At 41.2% G+C, this 20,716-nt stretch overlaps 1 protein-coding gene across 1 annotated transcript; it reads right to left on the bottom strand.

Moving 5' to 3' along the window:
* Positions 1-1,993: 1,993 nt before the first annotated feature.
* Positions 1,994-11,465, bottom strand: Adamts1 (ADAM metallopeptidase with thrombospondin type 1 motif 1). The gene is made up of 9 exons (XM_020180765.2): positions 10,304-11,465; positions 8,305-8,651; positions 7,836-7,968; positions 7,082-7,249; positions 6,374-6,660; positions 5,961-6,147; positions 5,690-5,865; positions 4,593-4,768; positions 1,994-4,328 (listed from the first exon to the last, which is right to left on the bottom strand). Exons 1-9 carry the CDS (start codon positions 11,031-11,033, stop codon positions 3,629-3,631), a joined length of 2,904 nt encoding a protein of 967 aa, XP_020036354.1. The 5' UTR covers positions 11,034-11,465; the 3' UTR covers positions 1,994-3,628.
* Positions 11,466-20,716: the final 9,251 nt, after the last annotated feature.

Here is a 20,716-nt window from a genome sequence, read left to right as displayed (position 1 = left end):
AAAATGTCTTCTCTTAATATGATAGAACATAAGCCTATAGTAATCCTAAATAAAAAGAAACTACTACAGCTAAGAAAGCAGGCTAAATTCCAAATGAATAATTGATAGTAATTACAGAAACTTGTCCTCCATGATAAAAAGTAGAAACCTAAAAAATTCTGTTTTCTGAACAATGGAGACAAAAAGCACAAGGAGCAAATGCCACATTAGGGACTTCCAGGACAGTTGGTGACCAAGTGGAGACAATGAGTGGGCATTGTGTATGGTTTTGTTTGCCTCTATGACTTATCAGGTTCATGAGTTAGTATATTCTGTTATACTTTTAAGAGAAGGTACAAAACCTTTACTTTCTAGGAAAACTAGTTTATGAGCCAAAGGATCGTTCAGCTTTCACTGACATCATTCCACTTCTGCCATGTCACATAAACTCGTCCACATTATCAAAATATGTATATGGCAAAACAGACTGCACTTTCATACCAGGATAGTTTTGTTCAATAAACCCTTATGTCAATAATTATTATTTTCTTCTGGAGAATCAATGAAGTCAGAAAATTAGTGGCTGCATATCATTCCTAAGCCATCTTACAATCCATAGTGCCTTTCTCAAGAAGGCAAATCAAGGAATAAGATGGAAACTATTTTTGCCAATTGCTGGTAAAATTTTTGATCTAAAAGTTGCACTTAAAGGGCGATTATTAAAAAAAAAACTGCCTAATGAATGCCTCAAAACTTCGGTGTCTGAATGAGGACACAACATTGGCCCAGGTCATCATTTATGTCTGCAGTAGGAGAGACTGCAGAATCTCTCCTCCCTTGAAGAAGGTGCCAAGTCAAGTTCACAAAACCTTGGTGTGTGTTTTGAACGAACTTCTCATTGCTGTCAAATTAAACTGCTCAGCCTAGTTATAAAAGAATCTCAACAGCAGAGGGCTGAGAAATACTGTGGCAACAGGACAAAATTGTTTGGTATTACCTTGGACTGAGAATAAAGATGGCAGGAATGCTTTTTTCGCTGTTTTTCTGTGTTCTAAACAAATCAGCCTAAGGTTTTAAAAAGACAAATAACAGAACAAACAAAAACCCCAAAACCCAAAAAACAAAACTCTTTGGTGAATAACAAAGCATCCAAAGCTGACTTCTTTATATCGTGGGTTATTTGAGACATGGATCTTCTCTTAAATAGGATGTTTAGTATACAAGGGCCATGGCTTTGCTGTGTGAATGTGTATCCTCCATGTCATTCCTTATGAGTGTTTGTAATATACTAAAGAAGGCAAATAAATAAGTGCACAAGGCAAAGGAGGCTGCTGAATTGTATAGTTAAATTCCATGTTTAAATGGGACAAAGACTAGTTTCCACGATGTGAGACTTCACTTTTACCTTTCAGGTCCTGTAGCCCACTAACCCTAACCACCCCACCCTGCATCCATACAAGTGACTCCTGAGAATCATATGTCCACTTGTTCAGGGGAACACTGAATAGTGGAAGGTAAATTAGAAACTATCATCTAAAGCTGAAGCAGGCACATTAGCATACTATGTGAGAAAAATTATGCTAAAGATGGAAAAAATGAATGTAATGTTAGAAATATCAAAGGTTAATCACATAATCTGTTGCCTACTAAAAATATTTCTTGAGAGCAATGCAGTTGCTTTGGGAGCAACTAAGGTACCAATTAGTATTGAAAATATGATTTACAAAGGGCTACCCAAAGAAGCCTGGGTTCTCTAAGGTTTCTTCAAAACACCTTAGGTGTTCCTGATAAGCAAGTGAAAAATTTGGAAGATTTGGCTTACCATGCATATATATCCTAAATGTGATTTGTGAAGCATAATTTTCTACTCAATAACTTTAACATTTTCATATAATTTTATTTATGTGATATGACTGAGGAAAAGACAAAAAGCCAAAATGCATCCAGAGCCCCAACCTCTTATGATATACATCAGGGGTTGGCAAACAGTTCACAAAACATATCTGGCCCACCATTTGTTTTTGTAAATAAAGTTTTATTAGAACATGGCCATGCCCATTCATTTACATATTATTTATGGCTGCTTTCATATCTATAATAGCACAGTTGAGTAGTAGCAACAAAGATAGTATAATTCACAAAGCCATAAATATTTCTATCCGGCTCTTTACAAAAGAAATTTGCCAACCGCTGGTGTATACATTATAGTAACAATCTTATCTATCACTAAAGATATCATAAATTCCTTTTATACTAGGAATTTCACAAACCAAGAATACATGAATCAGATTTCATTAGAACTAAATCTTATTTCCAAAGAATCTAAGCAAAGAATTGTCTTCAGATGCAATATTTGTGTCTCAAATTTCCTTCCCAGGGGTTAATTCCCACTTCAAAAAATAGACACACATATTCAAAAGTGTTCTTTTATTATTCCTAGTAATATATATTGTATAAATACTCTATTTTTTATATGCACTTTTACAAAAGTGATATAACTTAAAAGTTTTATCATTAGAAATAAATGTATAAAAATAAATATGTTATTATAGGCATTTATTACAAACTATAGTCCTTCTTAGAAGGAAGACACAACCCAATACTTATAAAGTACATATAATTCATAGTAACATATTTTACTATATACATATGGAAAAAGTCATATTCTCTCTCAGTAGAGGAGCTGAACAGACATTCACCAGGATGCGACTGTTGGACCAGCTGCTGGAGATGGACCTGCTACCCCTCAGCAGTCTCCCCACCATGAAACAAGTGATCCCAATGTCTCCATAACCACGGGACCTTGCTCTACACAACCCCATTCTTGTTCTGGCATTACATCCTGTTTGTGTGATCTTACTGACTTTCTTGAGACATAAATTATTTTTTTGCAATCACATTCCCAAAGTAGGTTTACATAAGGAAGAAAGTAAGGTTGGAAGCATCAAGCTCATTGTGCCTCCCTTACTGTTGCTAGCTAGCACCTAGTACTACTTTGCTGCTAGTTTTTGCCTTTTTTAGACTTGATGTTATTATTATAAATATGAATTGTTTCTTCCTCAAAATGAATTACACAGATAAAAACTGAGATGGTATAAGGTAAAGAAGGAACTATAGACCACTTTATGGAGCCTTTTTCTCATGTTGAACAAGGTGAATTCTCTGACTTTTGATAGAAAGATGTATGAACATTCTGAGACTAATCAAAGATCCTGTTTGTAATTCTTTCTCCCCACCATTGTCAGTGAGGTAAAGCAAACCTTTTGTATGTCTTAACTGAAATATCTTTTTTTCTTTTCCCAATTCCCATGACACAGAGCATTTAATCAGTACCAGGAAATAGGCTTGCGATATTTCTGACTTATTTTGACAACTGTTTCTATAATAGATGTAACAAAAGAAATAATAATAATACCCTGGGGCTTTACCATGCTATATCACTGATCAGAGGCTAGTAATCCTCATTAACTACCCTATGGAATTTGTAACTGGCAGGATATTCTTATGATCTCACTGCTTTTCTATCTCCTCCACATTCCCCTTTTATTGACACACCTCACTGGATACTGGCTAGATACACTGGATCCTTCCAGCATTCTGGATTTCAGCACATCAGCCCTTCCACACTCCCTTCCAACACTGACACTGCTTAACTACATTCTGCTATTGTACAAAAGTCGATGTAATGCTTAGGTTTCTTTAAAGGATCACAGCTCTCATGAGACAACACTCCCCCGTCATGGGACAGACACTTCAAGGTTCTCTTTTTGTAACCCTTCCCACAAGTCTTGGAACATGGTGACCAATCCCCCAGCTGCCAGTGTGGGCAAGGCAGGTCTGCACAAGGTCTGGTGCTGGCTGGCTTCACTTCCTTTGCACACTCGGAAGCAGGCTGACCATTAATGTCGCGGCATTCTACCAATCTTCTCTGCGAACCCAATCCACATGACTTAGAACATTCACCCCACTCTTCAATGACCCATTCTGAAAATGTAGGGATTGCGTTGAAAGATTCCTTCTTCTTCTTCACGAAATAGGTGTATTTAATTTTAGGCCGGAGGGCATTGCCCACAGTAAGAACCTGGATGGTTAAGGGTTCTTTGAGCGGGCTAAAGCTGCGAATTCTTTCCAGTGCTGAGGAGGAACCACTGTACCTTAAGACAATACCTTTGTATGTAATGTCTTGCTCTAGGGTTGACAAAGTGAAGTCACCATTCAGGATATATGTGCCATCAGCAGCTTTGATGGCAAGAAAACTGCCATTGTTTCTGGATCCCCTCTGAGTCCGCTGTTTCACTTCAATGTTTGTGGCTCCAGCGGGAATTGTGACGATGTCATGATACCCAGGTCTGTGGGCAGGAAGAAAAGGCATAAGCCTATCAGTCAGTCCTTGACTAATCAAGGACTTAGCTTAAAAATATGTAATCATTTTTAGTGTAATTTTTCCCCAGTCTTGTGACCAATCCCCCAGCTACAGTGTGGGCAAGGCAGGTCTGCACAAGGTCTGGTGGTAGCTGGCTTAACACAGAAACTTTGGACGTAATGTCTTGCTCAAGAACTGACAAAGTACATCTAAATTATAAGGTATCTGAAGTAGATGTTTTAATACTTACTTTGCACTAGTAACTGATCCTGATATTTTCTTGCATGTAGATCCATTCCCTCCACAAATACCACATTTATCAAACTTCTTTTTGGAGTCTATGATGCGATCACAACCAGCTTTCACACACTGTCCTTGCACGCAGACAGAAGTGGAGTCTGGACTACAGGGAGTACCATCTACAACCTGAAGAAGGAACAGGTATCTGGCATCAAATATTAGAAAGGAAGAGGACAGTGATGCTGTAATAGCTATGTTTTCCTCTCTGCTTACGTGATCATGCTAAATTAAAATAGTATTCTCTACATATGTCATGCATTACCCTTCTCTTTAGCTTTGTTTATGAATAGACATTTGAAAAAAATTATATTTGATTATTTATTTTCTCATCTTCCCTATGGTCAAGATCAATGAAAGCAGAGATTATTGGTGTCTCCTCAGCACCTATCTTGCAAAAGAAGGTGCTTCATAAATCACTTGCTGAATATTGATTGAATCTAAAATTTGGTATTATTTTCATTGTAGGCTATATTTATAGCCTACAATGCTAATGACACATGCTAATCTCAAAGAAATTTAATTCCATTTTCTACTTCAGAGGAGGATTTATCCACTCTGTAAAATAGCAGAAGAAAGGATTCCTCTCTCTGTTTAATACACAAGCTCAAAAATACGAATTGTCAGTGCTCAATCTTCCATTTTAATAAGAATGTTTATGCACACTACTGCCCAGTAACAAGTACTCTGGACCATTTGGGCTGTGCCTCCACTATTTTCCAGAACCACTGGTTACTGTGTTAATATATAATATATCTAACTATGAGCTGTATACAAAACCTAGTCATACAGAGAAGCACTTGATTTTTCCTTTCTGTACATAAAGGAGCAATGCCAAGCAATTGAAAGTATCTTAAGTGCTGGATTTCAGCTTCCTTCATAACTGGAAGCAACACTAAACTCAAAGAAAGTAGATGCTAATGTATTTAGAAGAAGTCTGAATTTACAATTGAACATAAGGGACAGAAAGTCAAAGGCTGATGAAAAGATAGCAAGCCAAAGCCCTCGGTCTTGGGACCAAAAAAAAAAAACAAGTGCAAAAGTATCTACCTTAGGCTGTAACACGAAGAAATAACCGATGCCTTTGGCTTGACAGATGAGCTTGCACCTGTCCTTTGGTGAAACGCCAGCATACTTGGGCATCCACTCCACTGCGGGCCCACTTCCAAAGGAGGCTTTTGAAAACTCATTGTGCGCTTCACACTGTTCCTCTCTAAAGGTTTTTCCTGGAAAGAGAATGATACCGTGACGTTATCACTTTCGAACCTTCAACTCATTTCCTCATCTCCATTTCTCCAGGTTGATGTCCACTGCTACTCACCATTATTGTCTGGACAGTCTTCAATATTACATGACCTGTAGCGCACTCGTTTGCCTTCACAGTACTTTCCTCCGTTCTTTGGGACTGGGTTGTCACATTCCCTCATTGTATACTGAACTCCTCCACCGCAGGTTCTTGAACAGTCTCCCCAAGGCCCCCATGGTCCCCAGCTTCCATGAACAGGAGTCTAAATGGATACACAAATCAGTGTTAAACATACCAAAGAACCTTTTAGGGAATGAATGACAAAAAATACAGGAAAAGAATTAATTCTAAAAATAAGCTATCATCCATTCCTGCTAAAGAAGCCAGATGGAGGTGTTTAACTTGGTAAGAAAACTTTTAGCATCTTTTTGTTCTGTTTAATTCTGAATTTTAAAGGGGTATGAGTGTGTTTTGGTAGAAAAACTCACATCAAAATGCTTCTTGTCCGTCTTGTTCACACACTTGCCATTGTCACACCATTTCCCTTCTCCACAGCTGGTGCCGTCTGCCCAAGGGAAGTGTTTGGTTTGGCACACAAGCAACCCACCAGAAGTGCCAGTGCACCACAACGTGGTGCACGTGCTGGCTGCATCTGGGCAGTGCTTGGACTCCTCTCCAAATGTAAACTGGCACTGTTGGTTGGCATCATACAAGGTGCCAGGGAGGTCAGATGGAAGCTGGATTGGATTCTGGGGCTTGTCCATCAAACATTCCCCTGAAAAGAAAACACCAACCAATATCAATCAGTAGATAATGACAGTGTGAAAGGTGTGCTCAAGGTGCTACAAAACATTTGTCATAGGAGATAGTACACAGCAATTTGAAAACTGTAGCTCTTTGTGAGAAAGTGCCAGAGAGATTTAAATTATCATCAAGATACTATCCTCGATATGGTATTTCTGGATTAACAATGACATAACATTTATTGTTCTGTTCAAAATGTGAATGGACTTGGGAGCTACTCAGCTGGAAGCATTATTTCTTACTGGGGATTAAGATCTGAATAATTATGATCTTGGTAGAGAAAAGTAATTTCTAAAGAGGAAAAATAAAAGAACAAAAAGAGAGCTCATTTCACTACAGCCCTATCCACGAAAGATTGGATGCTATCTACAAAGAGTGCACCAGTGTCTTACCATGACCGTTATCCAGAAATGATGTAATCATGTAGGCACTGCATGCAGACCAAGGCTGGCTTCGGTCCAAATTGGAAAGCATTGATGCCATCATGTGGGAATCTTGATTCACACCATTAAGGCTGGTGCACTGCTTTGCATCATCATGTGGCATGTTAAACACGTGGCCTAGGAAGCAATCCAAAACCCATATTAAAACAGAGGTCAGATGGGCGCCGGTGGCTCATGCCTGTAATCCTAGCTACTCAAGAAGCAGAGATCAGGAGAATCGCGGTTCTAAGCCAGCTGGGTCAAAAAGTTTGTGAGACCCTATCTCGAAAAACTCTTCACAAAAATAGGGCTGGTGAAGTGGCTCAAGGTGAAGGCCCTCAGTTCAAGCCCCAGTACCACCCCCCCCAAAAATAGAGGTCACTTGCAGAATTCCTTTTCTCCCAGAGGGAACTCATTTATCTTAATGTGATATTTCTACAGGAACAAATATATTTAGGAGACAATCTGTTTTGGAGATGGTATCTACTTCTCATAGAGTATAAACATATAAATTTCAATAGTGCTAATGATTTTAGTTCTTATTTGGATAAAGAAAACAATAGTGGGAATAGTGAAATAGTGGAAAATGTTTTCTATAGTTTCTAGGACCACTGGTACCTAAGATAGGAATATAATCTGCAGACTCCTCCTATCAATTTAACATACTGCTTTATTAGTTTGGATTCACGAATTGGGCTTAACTTGTACTCTGAAACAGATTTACCTAATTCATGGGCTGTGGTAAAGGCAGCCTGTAAACCATCATCTTCTATGACGGAGCAGCTTCTGCTGGGATCACACACAGTTCCAACATCAGCCATTCCAAGAGTATCACATGTCTGGGCCCCACATAAGTCCTACAAGGAACAGAAGCAAATCCTTATTAACAAGAACGGTATGAACCTAGACATTTTAGTTTTTAGTAGAGTGTGTCTTCATGTTTTACAACCTGTATATTCATTACTGTTGCACTAGAAAGACTCTGTGACTTTAATCATGATTTTTTCCTCACACTTTATAGAACTTTGCAAATTGAGACATTGAAGTCATAGCAGTAATAAGGAAGAAAGACCATGCTAGCCAAGTAAAATTTTAAGTGAAGAAACATTAGTGAAATACTCTTTATCAATTTGTTTGGTGCAATGCTGACTCATGAGGGGACAATATAATAAATAGTAGCATCTTGCTCTCACCTGTCTGGTGAAAAGAATTGCTGTGTCATAGTGCTCTGCATCCCTGTCACTGGGCGGGTTGTGCTGCTTTTGCCAGTTGCAGAAGTTCCGCAGAGTGAGGGCAGCATTGGAAGTCACTTCTGGTCCCTTCTGTTCCTCGTAGATAACCAAAATCTTCACCACCACCAGGCTAACTGAATTCCGAATGCTGGGATGTTTGTACAACCTGGCTGCCACGGAGAACAAGGTGAGAAGGTAATGCTTTAGGCCACTGCCATGGAACTCTGCCATTGACTGGTCTGCCACAAGCATGGTTTCCACATAGCGAGGACTGGACACAAATCGCTTCTTTCTTATGCTTCCAGTTCCTGTGAAAAGAGAAAGGCAGTTTGCTGAGTTTGTCAGTCTCTCCAAGAATAGTGACTGTCCCAGAGTATATAAAGAAAGCCTAGTCACTCAAAGCAAACAAAACCAAAATATACCTGAACAACAATAACACAAATATTTGTGTCTCTTTTTACTGAAAATGTTATTTTTAAAGTTTGCTGTTTTGCTTTAAATAAAAAGACCATGTGCTACTTAGGGAGATCAAGTTATTTCGGAGCGTGTGTGTGTGTGTGTGTGTGTGTGTGTGTGTGTGTGTGAGAGAGAGAGAGAGAGAGAGAGAGAGAGAGAGAGAGAGAGAGAGAGAGAGAAAACGAGACAGGATTTCTTTTGTTCCCTTTCAAAGCCTACAGTCTGAACAAGGCAATATGCCCATCATCCTACCCAGCTGTAGTAAAACTTGCAGCAAACGCAGCGGGCAAAGGCCCTGAGTCACTCTTTCACTCTTGAGGCCAGGGCTCAAACCCTGAATGAGATCATCCAGCTCCACGTGGAAGGCGTAGGGCAGGGCCTAGCTGCTGCCAAGGGGCCGGGCCTGAAGGAATCTCAGCTTCCATTGCTCAGCTCTCTCATTCCAGGGGTCCCTGGGGTGCTTTTCTGGCCAGTTCCAGGCACGAGGACCACCCACTTTGCCCAGGCGTCTATCACCCCACTCCCATTGCCCAAGAGTAGTTAAGTCTCTGTCTTGAGCCACAGTTCTTTATTAGGAAAAGAGCCCTCAGACTACTCACTGAGACCCAACCCCCATGGAAGTCCTAAACTGGGCCGAAGAGGACCGCGTAACTAGTCCCAAAGCAGACGCAAAAGAAACGGGGAGAATACGTGAGAAAGTTAAAACAGCAATGTGTCATCAGAGTGATAAAAATGAAATGAGTAGTAACCACTGCACACAACGGATTGAGAAAGGCACGGCAGGAAGAATCGGCGGTGGTTAACATTCAACAGTGTTTAGGAGCAGAATTATGGCCGCGAGAGGGAGTGCAAACCAGGAGGCGGGGTAGGAAGAGTGGGGAGGCGGGGCAAGCTGAGCAAAGACCTCCCAAGCAGGTTCTGCTGAGGGGCCCCGCCGCCAGCCGTCCTGTTCAGCCTTTTAAGGAGGGAAAGGGTACAGAAGTCCACAGAACAGAGACGGAAGAAGGCCAAGGCTCACTGGCACATTTCGAAGTCACCATAGCTCTTCTACTCTCTCCATCCCCGCCCTCGTCTAAGCGCTGGGTGCGCGCACAGCCAGCGGTTACAAAACTCAGCGCGCAGCTGCTCTTCTCCAGCCAAAGATCACAGTAATATTGTTAAAAAGGAATGAAAGGGGAGGAAAGAAATCACACGCGCTTACGGCTCAACTAATGTGGAAGGAGTTGGATTACAAATTCAAATAGTTGACTTCTCTGTCCTTTCTTGGTTATTCATTATTCAGGCAGATGGAATTAAATGGTTTAGTAGGCTATGATTAACTCACTCTTGAGTTCAACAACTCAAACCTCAAACTACTTTCCTCCACTCCAAATCTCGGTCAGGTCGGCAGGCAGAATATGCCTACGAGCTGGGGCGTATCCTTCAAGTCATGTCGGGTACGGAAAGTGAGAAGGGGGGGTTGAGGTGGGATGAATGGAGAGACAAGTGAGGGAAACGCTTCTACCTGTTGGTCGGCCCGCGCGTTGCGGATTGCGGTCCTGCAGTGGCCCCTGAGCCCCGGCGTCCTCGCTCTCTGGTCCTGCGCCCCTGGCGGGCAGGGTCTCATCGTCCGTGACTCCACATTTGGCGCCGCCGCCGCCCCGCCGCCTCCGCCGCAGGAGATGGAACTGTGGCCGCGCCTGCAGCTCCTCCTCGGCGGCGGCGGGGGCGAGGCGCTCAGAGGCAGCAGCTGGCGCGGGCTGGATGAAGAACTCCTCTCCCTGCAGGTAGAAGGCGCCGCGCACGCCTTGGCAGAGGCTGAGGGCGGCGGCCGAGTTTGGGTCACCATTTACCGTGCCGGAATAGAAGCAGTGCCCCAGGTCTCCGGCGAGCTCTACACGCTGCGCCTCGGACCCGGGTCTGCGCCCCACGGTCTGGAGTGTGAAGCCAGGCGCTAAGAAGCCGCGATCGGGCCGCAGCTTCAGGTGCAGCTCTTGGCCAAAGGCGTCCAGGCGGAGGCGCGTGTTCCCCGGTGCCGGGGCGCGCTCCAACACCGGCAGCACCAGCTCTTCGTCCTCCTCCGCGGGGCGCCCGTGCGCGCCCGGCACAGACAGCAGCACTACGGCGGCCGTGAGTAACAGCAACAGCATGGGTGCAGGCCGAGAGTCCCGCTCCGCGTTCTCCATGTCGCCGCCCGGCGTGTGCCTTCGTGACCCTACAGGGACCGCTCGGTGCATCGGAGCCCGAGGAGACATTGCGCACTGCAGCGCACTCAGCGAGGGAAAGCTTTTGTTCTGGTCAGAAGAGCAAAGCTTCACTGGCCCCGCTCTGGGTTGTTCAAGTTAACAATTACTGTTATTTAACTGCCCGCAGAGCCGGCTAAAACCGAACCTTCCAGAGTCACTTAAAGTGAGACGCTGCGGTTTTGCCGGCGCGCGGGAAGGTTTTCTTCCAGTAGCGTTGGAGACACTGCACAGCAAACGCTGCTGAGTGACTGCTGCGGGAACAAGGATTCTGGGGCGCCTGTAGGACTCGGGGGCAACTCGAGGACCAGTGCCTGGAGCCACTCTTCGTCCTTCGTCTAGGTCGTGGTGTCGCTAGCTCTGAGCAGGAGTCTCCCTCTCCGCCGGGCTGTGCGCTCTGGCTTTGCAATAGCACCTGGCTCGGAGCTGCTTTCCAGCGAGTGCAAGAATCGGACAGTCCGGTCCGCCCCTTTATAGACCCAAAGAGCCCCTCCTCCCTCTTGGCCGCCTTTCCATCCCAAAGACACCGCCCCCCTGAGCTCAGTTGGTGCTAAACCGCGCTCAGCGCCGCGGGCCACGGCGGGGGATGGGGTTGCCTCCGCGCTGGCTCCACTCCACCTCTCGTCAGTCTGGGGGCGGAAGACGCAGAAGGGGCGCTGTGACCAGCACTTTGCACAGCCAGGGCCCTCCAGGGAGAAGGTTTTCCCTTCCACCATGCCTCTCCCCCGCCGACTTCCTGGACCACCCTGCCTTCCTGCTGCCCCTCCTGTGTGGGTACGCTGTTCCCGCGTTGGGCTGCAGTCCCAGTAAGGAGGGTCGGGGTTGAGTTCCTCCACCAAGATTCCCCTGCGTTAGAGATGTTCCCTCCCACCCCCCAAATTCCCCCCAGCTCTTTCTTTCTCAATCTGGGAGATGAGCCATGGCTGCCCTTTCTAGAAAAATACCCCACCCCACCTCTGCATGTCCCTGCTCTTTCACGAGCTCCTGCGTGGTCCCTCTTTGTCCCATCTTTTCTTGGGGAAACTTAGTTGACTGTGCTTCCCTAGAAAGAATAAATGAGGGGCCGGGGACACTTTTCAAGCTCTAGATTTCAGAATGCATTTGCAATGAACTTAACTATCAGCCCCCCCCCCCGCCCTCACCCCGGAGACTTCTTTATAGGGACCCAGATTCACACGTCCTAGAGCCTAAGGAGTGAATTGCGTTTTCTCTTCATTCGAGAAATAACTCCCGCCCAGTCCGTGCACTTCCAATGCCTAGCAGCAGCTGCTGCAGGCCATAGGCCAGACGGGTTGAAAAGTCAAAGAAACCCACTTTCCTACCAGGGGCCAGCGGCGATCGCTAGGGCTAGAAAGTGTGCAGCGGGAAAATGAAGAAATCGGTTTCCTTCCCTGACCCCTCCCTCCTCTTCCTACCAGGAAGGGAAAAGGCTGCGTCGTGTTAAGAAAGCGACAAAAGCTGAGACTTTCTATCCCCAGGTCCCTAGGAAAAAGCTGAGCGGCTCTTCCATTGAAAAAGAGGGAGGGACTCCATGACCCAGAGGAAGGAAATGTTTCACAATGCTCTCACAGGCGTAAAGCCACAGGGACAATAGTGAGAACGACCGCCCAAGTCCTGGGACAGACCCGCGTCGCTCCAGTCGCGCTGGCTCTCCCACTTCCGCGCCCTCCCGGGTCTTGCGTCTCGCCGCCCCACCCCCATCCCCTCCCTTAGTTGGCTCCCAGTTGATCTGGCCCCTTACTCCTCCCCAGATCTTCTTAACTTCAGTCGGCCTCAGCCAGAAGAGTTCCTTTGAGTCCTCCAACACGTCCCTCTTCTAAACTTTTCTTTAAATAGTTTGCAACATCTTTTTCACCGCGTTCTAGATTGCCTACTTGAAAAACAAAAACTTTGCTTCTCGCTTTTCGGGAAACGTCAAATGAGAAAGAATGGCAGCGAGAAGCAAAATGTTTCACTCTCCAAAAGGTTTAATAACACCCCCTGATCCTCATTCCCTCAAGAGTGGGTGCTGTCTTAAATGTAATTTTGGTTTCCTAAGATCACACTCCTAAAAAAGTTGAATGATACTACAAAAATTTAGCTATATTTTAATACCGCCTTCAGATACAGGAATTGCCAGCGTTTCCCTTTTCCTTGCTCTTCTATGTCCCCACCATCTAATATTTCGATCTTGTTTCTGCCTTTCTTTCCTGCAGTTCTTCTTTGCATCTTTTCCTCTGCACATTCCATTTCTCCTTCAAATTTAATACTGACATCCACATTCATGAGTGGCCCTGTTCGTTTCTGTGTTGTCCAGCCTGATTCTTTCACGTTTTTGAACAAAGAAGATTGCTTATTTCTGTGTCACAAATCTTTCTCAAATATCTGAGTATCCCTGTTCTCCAGTTTGGTTGACAGACATCTTTTTACTTCTCCTTCTTTTGTTACAGTAATTCTTTAACGTTCTTCTTCTTCTTTTTAAAAATGATTTCCCTTCATTTATTTGCTTTTTCTAGCTTGTAGAAAGGTTAGACTCTTGGGAGAATATCTGAAAAAGATTACATTATATTTACATATTGACCATGACTTCATGAAAACTTGATGGCAAAGTCATCAATACATTTTCAAACCTCTTGCTTAGAAGAGGGCTCAGAAAACAACATGGTGAGGATCAGTTGAAGCCTCATACTGGCTTTGACACGAAGATTGCAGGTAGAGGAGGTGGTTCAGGGCCTGAGAGACTTAGCAGATCAGTGAGGACAAGTGCGATTTCCTTTTATTGAGGCAGGATGGGAAATTCAGAAGACCAGCAAAATGTGTGCAATTCCCCTACATAAACGTTAGCTTTTAAAATAAATTAATGAAAGTTTGGCCTTTAATCCATTTCTACCTCCAATGTGTTCTTATTGGAATTTGTTTAATTCAAGGCATACATTTCTAATCTTGAATGGGTAACTTCAAATCATTATAATTTTTTCATATTGCATATCCAAATAGAGCTGAAAAAGCTGTGAATTAAAAGCAAAAGGATTGCCAGGAACATGGCTTTTTCATTCTCTGGGTTTCTCTCCAGATTTCTGTTCTTTTGCATAATGACTCCAATCTGTTGTGCACCTGTAGTTCTGGGAAATGATTCTTTTTTAATCGATTCAACAGAGACATGGATGTAGGTCTTGCCAATTACTAAGCTGAAAAACTCCACACTCAGAACATCTAATCCACTTACTTTTTTTTTCTTTTTTAAGAAGACTAGTTCTGTTCAGGTGTTTGCAGCATTAGGCACATTTATACATATAACATATTTGCACATTTATAAGTAAATTGTGAATTGAAAAAAATCTGAATGTGGAAGTAAGACCATGGCACTATTGAAAGTGATGCTAACACTGAGTCCTCATAATAAGTTTCATAGTCTCACTTGTATAAAATTGTTTAGAGTGTGTACCCAGATCACATTCTTAACCCCTACTCACCATACTTCTGATTTTCTTTTTATAGAACTCTTATGGGCTTAAATTAACATTAACCATAATATGTTCTAATTTATAGGCTTTAATCATTTCTTATTTTTTTGTAGAGATTACTTAACAATAGTTAAAATAGTTGATGTAAAACTCCTCTTGCAATGAATTTTGATCTTTTAAAAGCACCCTCATCCTCTGAACAGAGGGTCTTTCTGAAAAAAAAAAAGTCTTCTGCATTTAAAAGTGAAGGAAATAAACATGGGAGTCTTCTAGTTACAGCTTATGTTTTTGTATTCGTTTTGTTGATTTATATCTTATAGACAATATACATTCATAATTATCATGAAGTCTATTTATCAAAGTAAAATGAGGAAGTCTGATAATATACATATGCACTATTAGAATTATTTTAATGCAAACATTGTCTCTACTGAAGCTACTAATGTGCATATTCCATAACCACAGTAGGATTTTTATTCATGTCTTCATACCATAGAATTTTACCAATTAGGAATGGGAAAGGTGGCTGGTGGAGCACTTGCCTAGCAAGCGTGAGGCTGAGTTGTACCGCCCAAAACAAACAAACACCAATGGGAAAGCTGTTTGACTTTAGTAGTGCTGTAGGAGTTACTTTTATTTGGTAATAATTGAGAAACTAAGCAGAAAACATCTAGTTTAAAGTAGGCTGTATTCTGACCTGTCTAACAAATATTGAAGACTGAAAAAATATCTTATATTGTATTTGGAAATAAAATTTCTTTATTCATGCCTTTGCAGAATTGAGAGGAATGTGATCTTTCTAATCCATTCCTTTTCTTCAAAGAGCAGAACTGAGCCTCCCTCAAAGGGTTAATTTGTCCACAATGACATGGTCAGAGTGAAACTTGGAGTTTAGATAAATGACAAATGATTCTGATCATAGGTTTTAATGAAGCATCTCTTGGCATTTAAACCCATTAAATTACTTTGTATGTAAGTATGTCATTAGACTTGTGGCTGATGTTGTTTACAATTATTCAATCAAATTAAATTATCAATAGGAATTTTCTAGTAATAAAAAATTCCACCTTAAAAGATTCCCAGCCTTTAGTGCCTCTTTCTCAGCCCACAAGGTGGCGATGGTCTACAACAAATGATTTTTACTTAGTTTTTCTTAATTCTTTAAATCAGGAATTTATGTCTTTTCAATCATACATTACAGATTTTTATCAAAATTTCTCCTACCCTTTGGGGATCATGTAATATTTTAAAAATATTGCAGTGTAAAAGTATTTATATTCTTAAAAGAATGGTGAAAATACTTTATCAATTACTAAAAAAGAATGGTAAAAAGCAGTCAAGTACCTTTTAATCATGTGGCCGTTACCCAAAAAATCAATTATACTTTCAAAACCAGAAACTGACTTGTCGCATTTGAGAACTCGATGCAATTCAAATTAAAAATATCATAAATACTGCAATCCATTTGAATGTATTGAAAACCATTCATTCACTTGGTAGATATTTATTATGTTCAGTACGGTTACATACATTGATACTTGATGATAAATACTGAAGTTAAAAGTGGTTTGCTTGGTTTAGAGGTTTTCTTTACAACAAAAAAGTGAAAAAAAAAGTGAGAAAATGTTCTACCACCAGGTGGAGACAAAAGATAAATTTTAAAATTGCTTTAAAGAGTGAATATTTCATATAATGTTTGATTATCACAAATATAAATGGTTTCTAAATGTGTGAATTAAAAATAATATTCTGGAGTTTATTACTTAAAGAGAATTCATGTCAACATAGTATCTTTAGCTTAATAAATGCTGGATTTACATCAGACAATTTTAGTCAGCAGGAGGCACATGAGACCACAGAATAAGAAATTTTACACTATTTTCCTACAACTTTCTCCTCCAACCAGCTTGAAATTTATTGATTAGATGATTGGGATAGGAATTGAGGTTTTCTTTTTATCCCCCCTCTCCTACACAACTATTTAAGCAGAGGTTAGAAGTCAATTGTCCAGATATCTGGTAGTGATTTTTCCTGTGATGTAGACTACTATTTGACAGTTTCTAAGCCTCAGTCTTAGCAGAAGGATTTATGACTATAGTTTTCCTTTGAATATCATTGACAACCAATAGCTGAATTGTGAAGAACTGAGGTTTATTGGCAATCCACTAGGTCACTAGAACTGCTTCAGAACCACTAACATTTAGGTATCTTCAAACTCCTATGGACACTTCTTACTTTTCCTCTTTCATAGAAAACTGTATTTGCCCAGCCATTGGGGTCCATGGATTAAGGAGCTGAAAACACAGACCCAGAAAGCTTTCTTGTACCAGATGTTTTTCAGGCTACATTGTGAACTGAAGAGAGAGAGTTGGAAGCTGTTCCTGAGCATGCCATGTCTCAGTGAGGTTGCCTTCCTGTCCCCTGGACAACTGGGTTGGAAAGCCAGATAAGCCCAATTGAATTCTGGGTATAGGGAATCTCTCTGATGGTCCCTGAGTTTCAGACTCTGTGTGTAAAATGAAGATAACCACAAACCCTGAATTGAAGCATTGTTACAAGGATTAGAGACAACACTGGTGTAGAATAGTCAATGAATAAATGAGACTTATTAATACGGAGAACTTTGAAAGTGATCAAGAAGAGGCCAAGAAAATAGTCAAGGGGATCAGTGAGATTGTAAGTATGAATTTTGACCAAGAAGTTTTTCTTGATGCCATGAAACACTTACATGAGAGATTTTTATGTGTTGGGAACAATGTTTAACTTGTTTTTAATTGACATAAAATAATTTTAGGTTACAGTGCGATGCTTCAATACATGTATACATTATATAATAATCAGATCAGTATGTTTATTTTTCACCCGATACAATTAAAAGGGAGGGAGATAGGGAGTTGCAGTTAGACAGGAAGCATAAATTCTGCTCTTTATTGCACAGTAGAGTAACTATAGTTAACAGTATTGCACTGAACTCTTCAAAGTGGCAATTTTATAAATGAGGCATCTTGGTCTTTATTCGTTAAGACTCCACAGTTGTGTTAGACAACAAAACAGAGAAAGAAAGTATGTGTGATTTGAAGCTGTTTGTGGTGAATGATGTAGACTAAAGTGAAGTCAAGGATTATTGGGATGTGGAATGAAAAGCAGGATAAGAAGAAATGAATGAAATTATTTTGAAACTGCAGGGAAATTAAAAAGGGGCTCCATGGGTCCTAATGTAAAATTTGCCCTTTTCAAGATTGCACATTGTTTTTAGGATGCCATCAGTCTGCAAACCAATTAAAAAATTCCAGCGAACTCTCCGAAGTGTCTGCCTTGGATGTCTCTTGATACCTGCCATACATTCTTTTGGCTCTCCGTCGCTGTGACTATTGTACTCACTAAACACTTTTGGGCAGGTGTGACCTGCCTGGACTTTACCTCAGTTGCACCTTGCACGTTGAATGCTTTCTTTGTGTGGTAGGCCTGCAATTACATTTGAGAAGCCCAAGACAGTTAACAGACAAGTAGCAATCTTTGACCAAGAAAAGAGTCAGTGGGAAATGGTTCTCTTTCCATCCTTTGATAGGCACTATAGTACACCATTATCCATGTTTCTTCAGAGGGTCCTGAGAGAATCAAGCCCCATTTGACCCTAGCAATGAACACCTTCATCAGGTACCTTGAATAGATTTTTTCCCTTCTCTGTCTCATTCTTCCTAATCCCTCTCTCTTGTTTCCTAAGCTTCCTTATCTGCTGCTTGGCCTCCCCACCTCCACAAGGACCATATCACACAAGCCCTTTTCTCAAGTGTTGCTATCTGGGCTAAGTAAAAAACAATGTACTGAATGGGGTAGCAATACTCCCTGGTGTGCAGTACAATTGCAAGGATTCTGAGTAGGATGAGGGGCAGGCTTATGCAGCAAGGACTCCTAAGCCATCTGAGGAAGAGAGTGATCAGGAGCTTGTAGTTGGATGGCTTTTGATAGTTGCTTTAGAGCAGGGTTTGGCAAACTATGGCTGACCATCTGTTTTTTTAAATTAAGTTTTTCTGGAACAAAGTTGCAATCACTTTTTTATGCAATATTTATGATTGCTTTTGTGATACTGGAACAAAATCACAATCTCTTGTTTATGTATTATTTATGATTGCTTTTGTCATACATGGTAGAGTTGAGCAATTGTAAAAGAGACTGTATAGATCACAGGCCCAAAATATTTGTAATCTGATCCTTTAAGTAAATGTTTGCCAACCTCTGCTTTGGAAGACTTGGGCGGGGGGTGGGTAGAGAAAGAGACAGAATTGCATTTTTTAAAACTTAATTGGAAGGCATGGTATGAAAGTCAACTTTATCTCTTGTAGCCAAAAGAGCAGACATACTAAAAATTTGTAAAAGGTTAATGTTACAATTGTTTTACTTATAAGTCAAAGTCCTAAAAGAGAAAGTATGGGAGTTCAAAACACGAGATGAAGATATTTTGATGAAACCCAGATTCTCCTGGATCCTTCTGGTGACTGGTAGAAGCTGATGTCACTCCCCACCCCCTTGCTAGAGAAGGCCAGCCTTTTCCTGCCTAAAGTTTGAAAAGGTCTCATAGAGCTAGGTGCCTCTCAGTAGGGTGCTTTTCCTGCTCAGCATCTGCTCAAGTCTTGGACTCTTAAATCCACTCCACAACTCCCTGAGAAAGTTCTTTAAGAAACACTGACCATATGTATTAGTCAGGGCTCTCTAGAGAAACAGAAGCTATATATAATATAGATATTATATATGTGCATATTTATGATATATGTATATATTTTGTATATATGATAGATATATAAGATAATGTTTAATGTAATTAAGTATGAAACATCATCTTTTGTCCCTTCCTTCCTTCCTTTCCTCCTTCCCTCCTTCCTTTCTTCTCTCTCTCTCTCTCTTTCTTTCTTTTCTTTGTTGAACTTGGCCTTGCGCTTGCTACTCAGGAGCTCCACTACGTGAGTCACACCCCCAGCCCTTTTTTGCTTTAGTTATTTTTTGGATAGGGTCTGGGACTTTTATTCAGAGCAGGCCTTGGAACCATGGTCCTCCTACCTATGCTTCCTGTGTAGCTGGAAATACAAGTGTGCACCACCATGCCTGACCTAAGTATTAAAGGAGAAGATAACAAATATTTTGGAACTGTGGTCTACACAGGGTTTTTTTTTTTTTTGGCAACTTCCAAATTTTGCCTTGCATTACAAAAGTATACATTTAAATTATGCATATATATATAATTACATATATATAACTATATATATAATGTGTGGGTATGATCTAAAATTCTTTGGATCAGAAATGTTTTGGATTTTGGACTTTTTTATATTTTGGAATATCTGCATATATATAATCAGATATACTGGAGATGGCACCCACATCAATATGAAATTCATCTATATTTCATATACATCTGAAGGTAATTTTTTTGTGTGGAATAATTTACTGAAGAAGTCACATAGCTGTAAGTCTAAAACATAAGGATCTTTTGAATTTCATCTTAGTTGGGAATCCTCTCCTTGACAGAAAGATGCAGATGTAATTGAGTGGCTTGATCATTCTCTGATATTACTCAGACTGTGAACTAATTCTTTGCAGAAATGTGAAGGCAACTTTTATAATATGTAATTAGTGTACCTGCACTTTGTGTTTGACTCATCACATGAGATCAAGTGTGGAATTTTTCACTTGTGGTGTCATTTCAGTGTCTAAAGCATTGCAGATTTTGGAGCATTTCAAATCTCATATTTTCAGATTTGGTATGTTCAACCTGTACATATATTTCCATAGTGAAAATTTTGGGGGTTTTGATGTGGCAGTCAAATCAGAACCAACTCAGATTGGTGGTGGTGATTATCCATTCAGGTTTAATATTAATGGGGATGATTCTGGTTAAGGTGCTGGCTAACTTCACTTAAGATGATGTTCTCTAGTTCCATCTTCCTGCAAAGGACAAAATTTCATTCTTCTTTGTGGCTGAATTGTGTGGGGCAGTGGTGAAGGGGATTGGCACTGGTGGGAGGTGATGGGGTAAGGGGATAGGAGGATGAATACAGTGCAAATAATGTGTACACATGTATGTAAATGCAGAAATGATACCTGTTGAAACTGTTCCAGGAATCAAGGGGAGGGTGAAGCATGTTTTATTGTGCTGGCACAGAGCCAGCAGACTCATGTCCAAAGGCTGAGCCCTGACAGCAAAGGGGTCTCACCTTATAAACCCTTGCAAGCAGGTTGCAAAAGCAAAAAGCAAGA

Source organism: Castor canadensis, chromosome 5, assembly GCF_047511655.1.
Source record: "Castor canadensis chromosome 5, mCasCan1.hap1v2, whole genome shotgun sequence".
NCBI classification, from domain to species: Eukaryota; Metazoa; Chordata; class Mammalia; order Rodentia; family Castoridae; genus Castor; species Castor canadensis.
This window is presented reverse-complemented; position numbering and strand designations above follow the sequence as displayed.

Bases quoted from the DNA above. Each gene is read 5' to 3' on its own strand.
- Adamts1 (XM_020180765.2), bottom strand. From the start codon at position 11,033: ATGTCTCCTCGGGCTCCGATGCACCGAGCGGTCCCTGTAGGGTCACGA. The intron at 7,969-8,304 runs GTGAGAGCAAGA...TGTTCCTTGTAG, and splicing joins CAATTCTTTTCACCAGACAG to GACTTATGTGGGGCCCAGAC. The intron at 5,866-5,960 runs GTGAGTAGCAGT...TTCTCTTTCCAG, and splicing joins AGACTGTCCAGACAATAATG to GAAAAACCTTTAGAGAGGAA.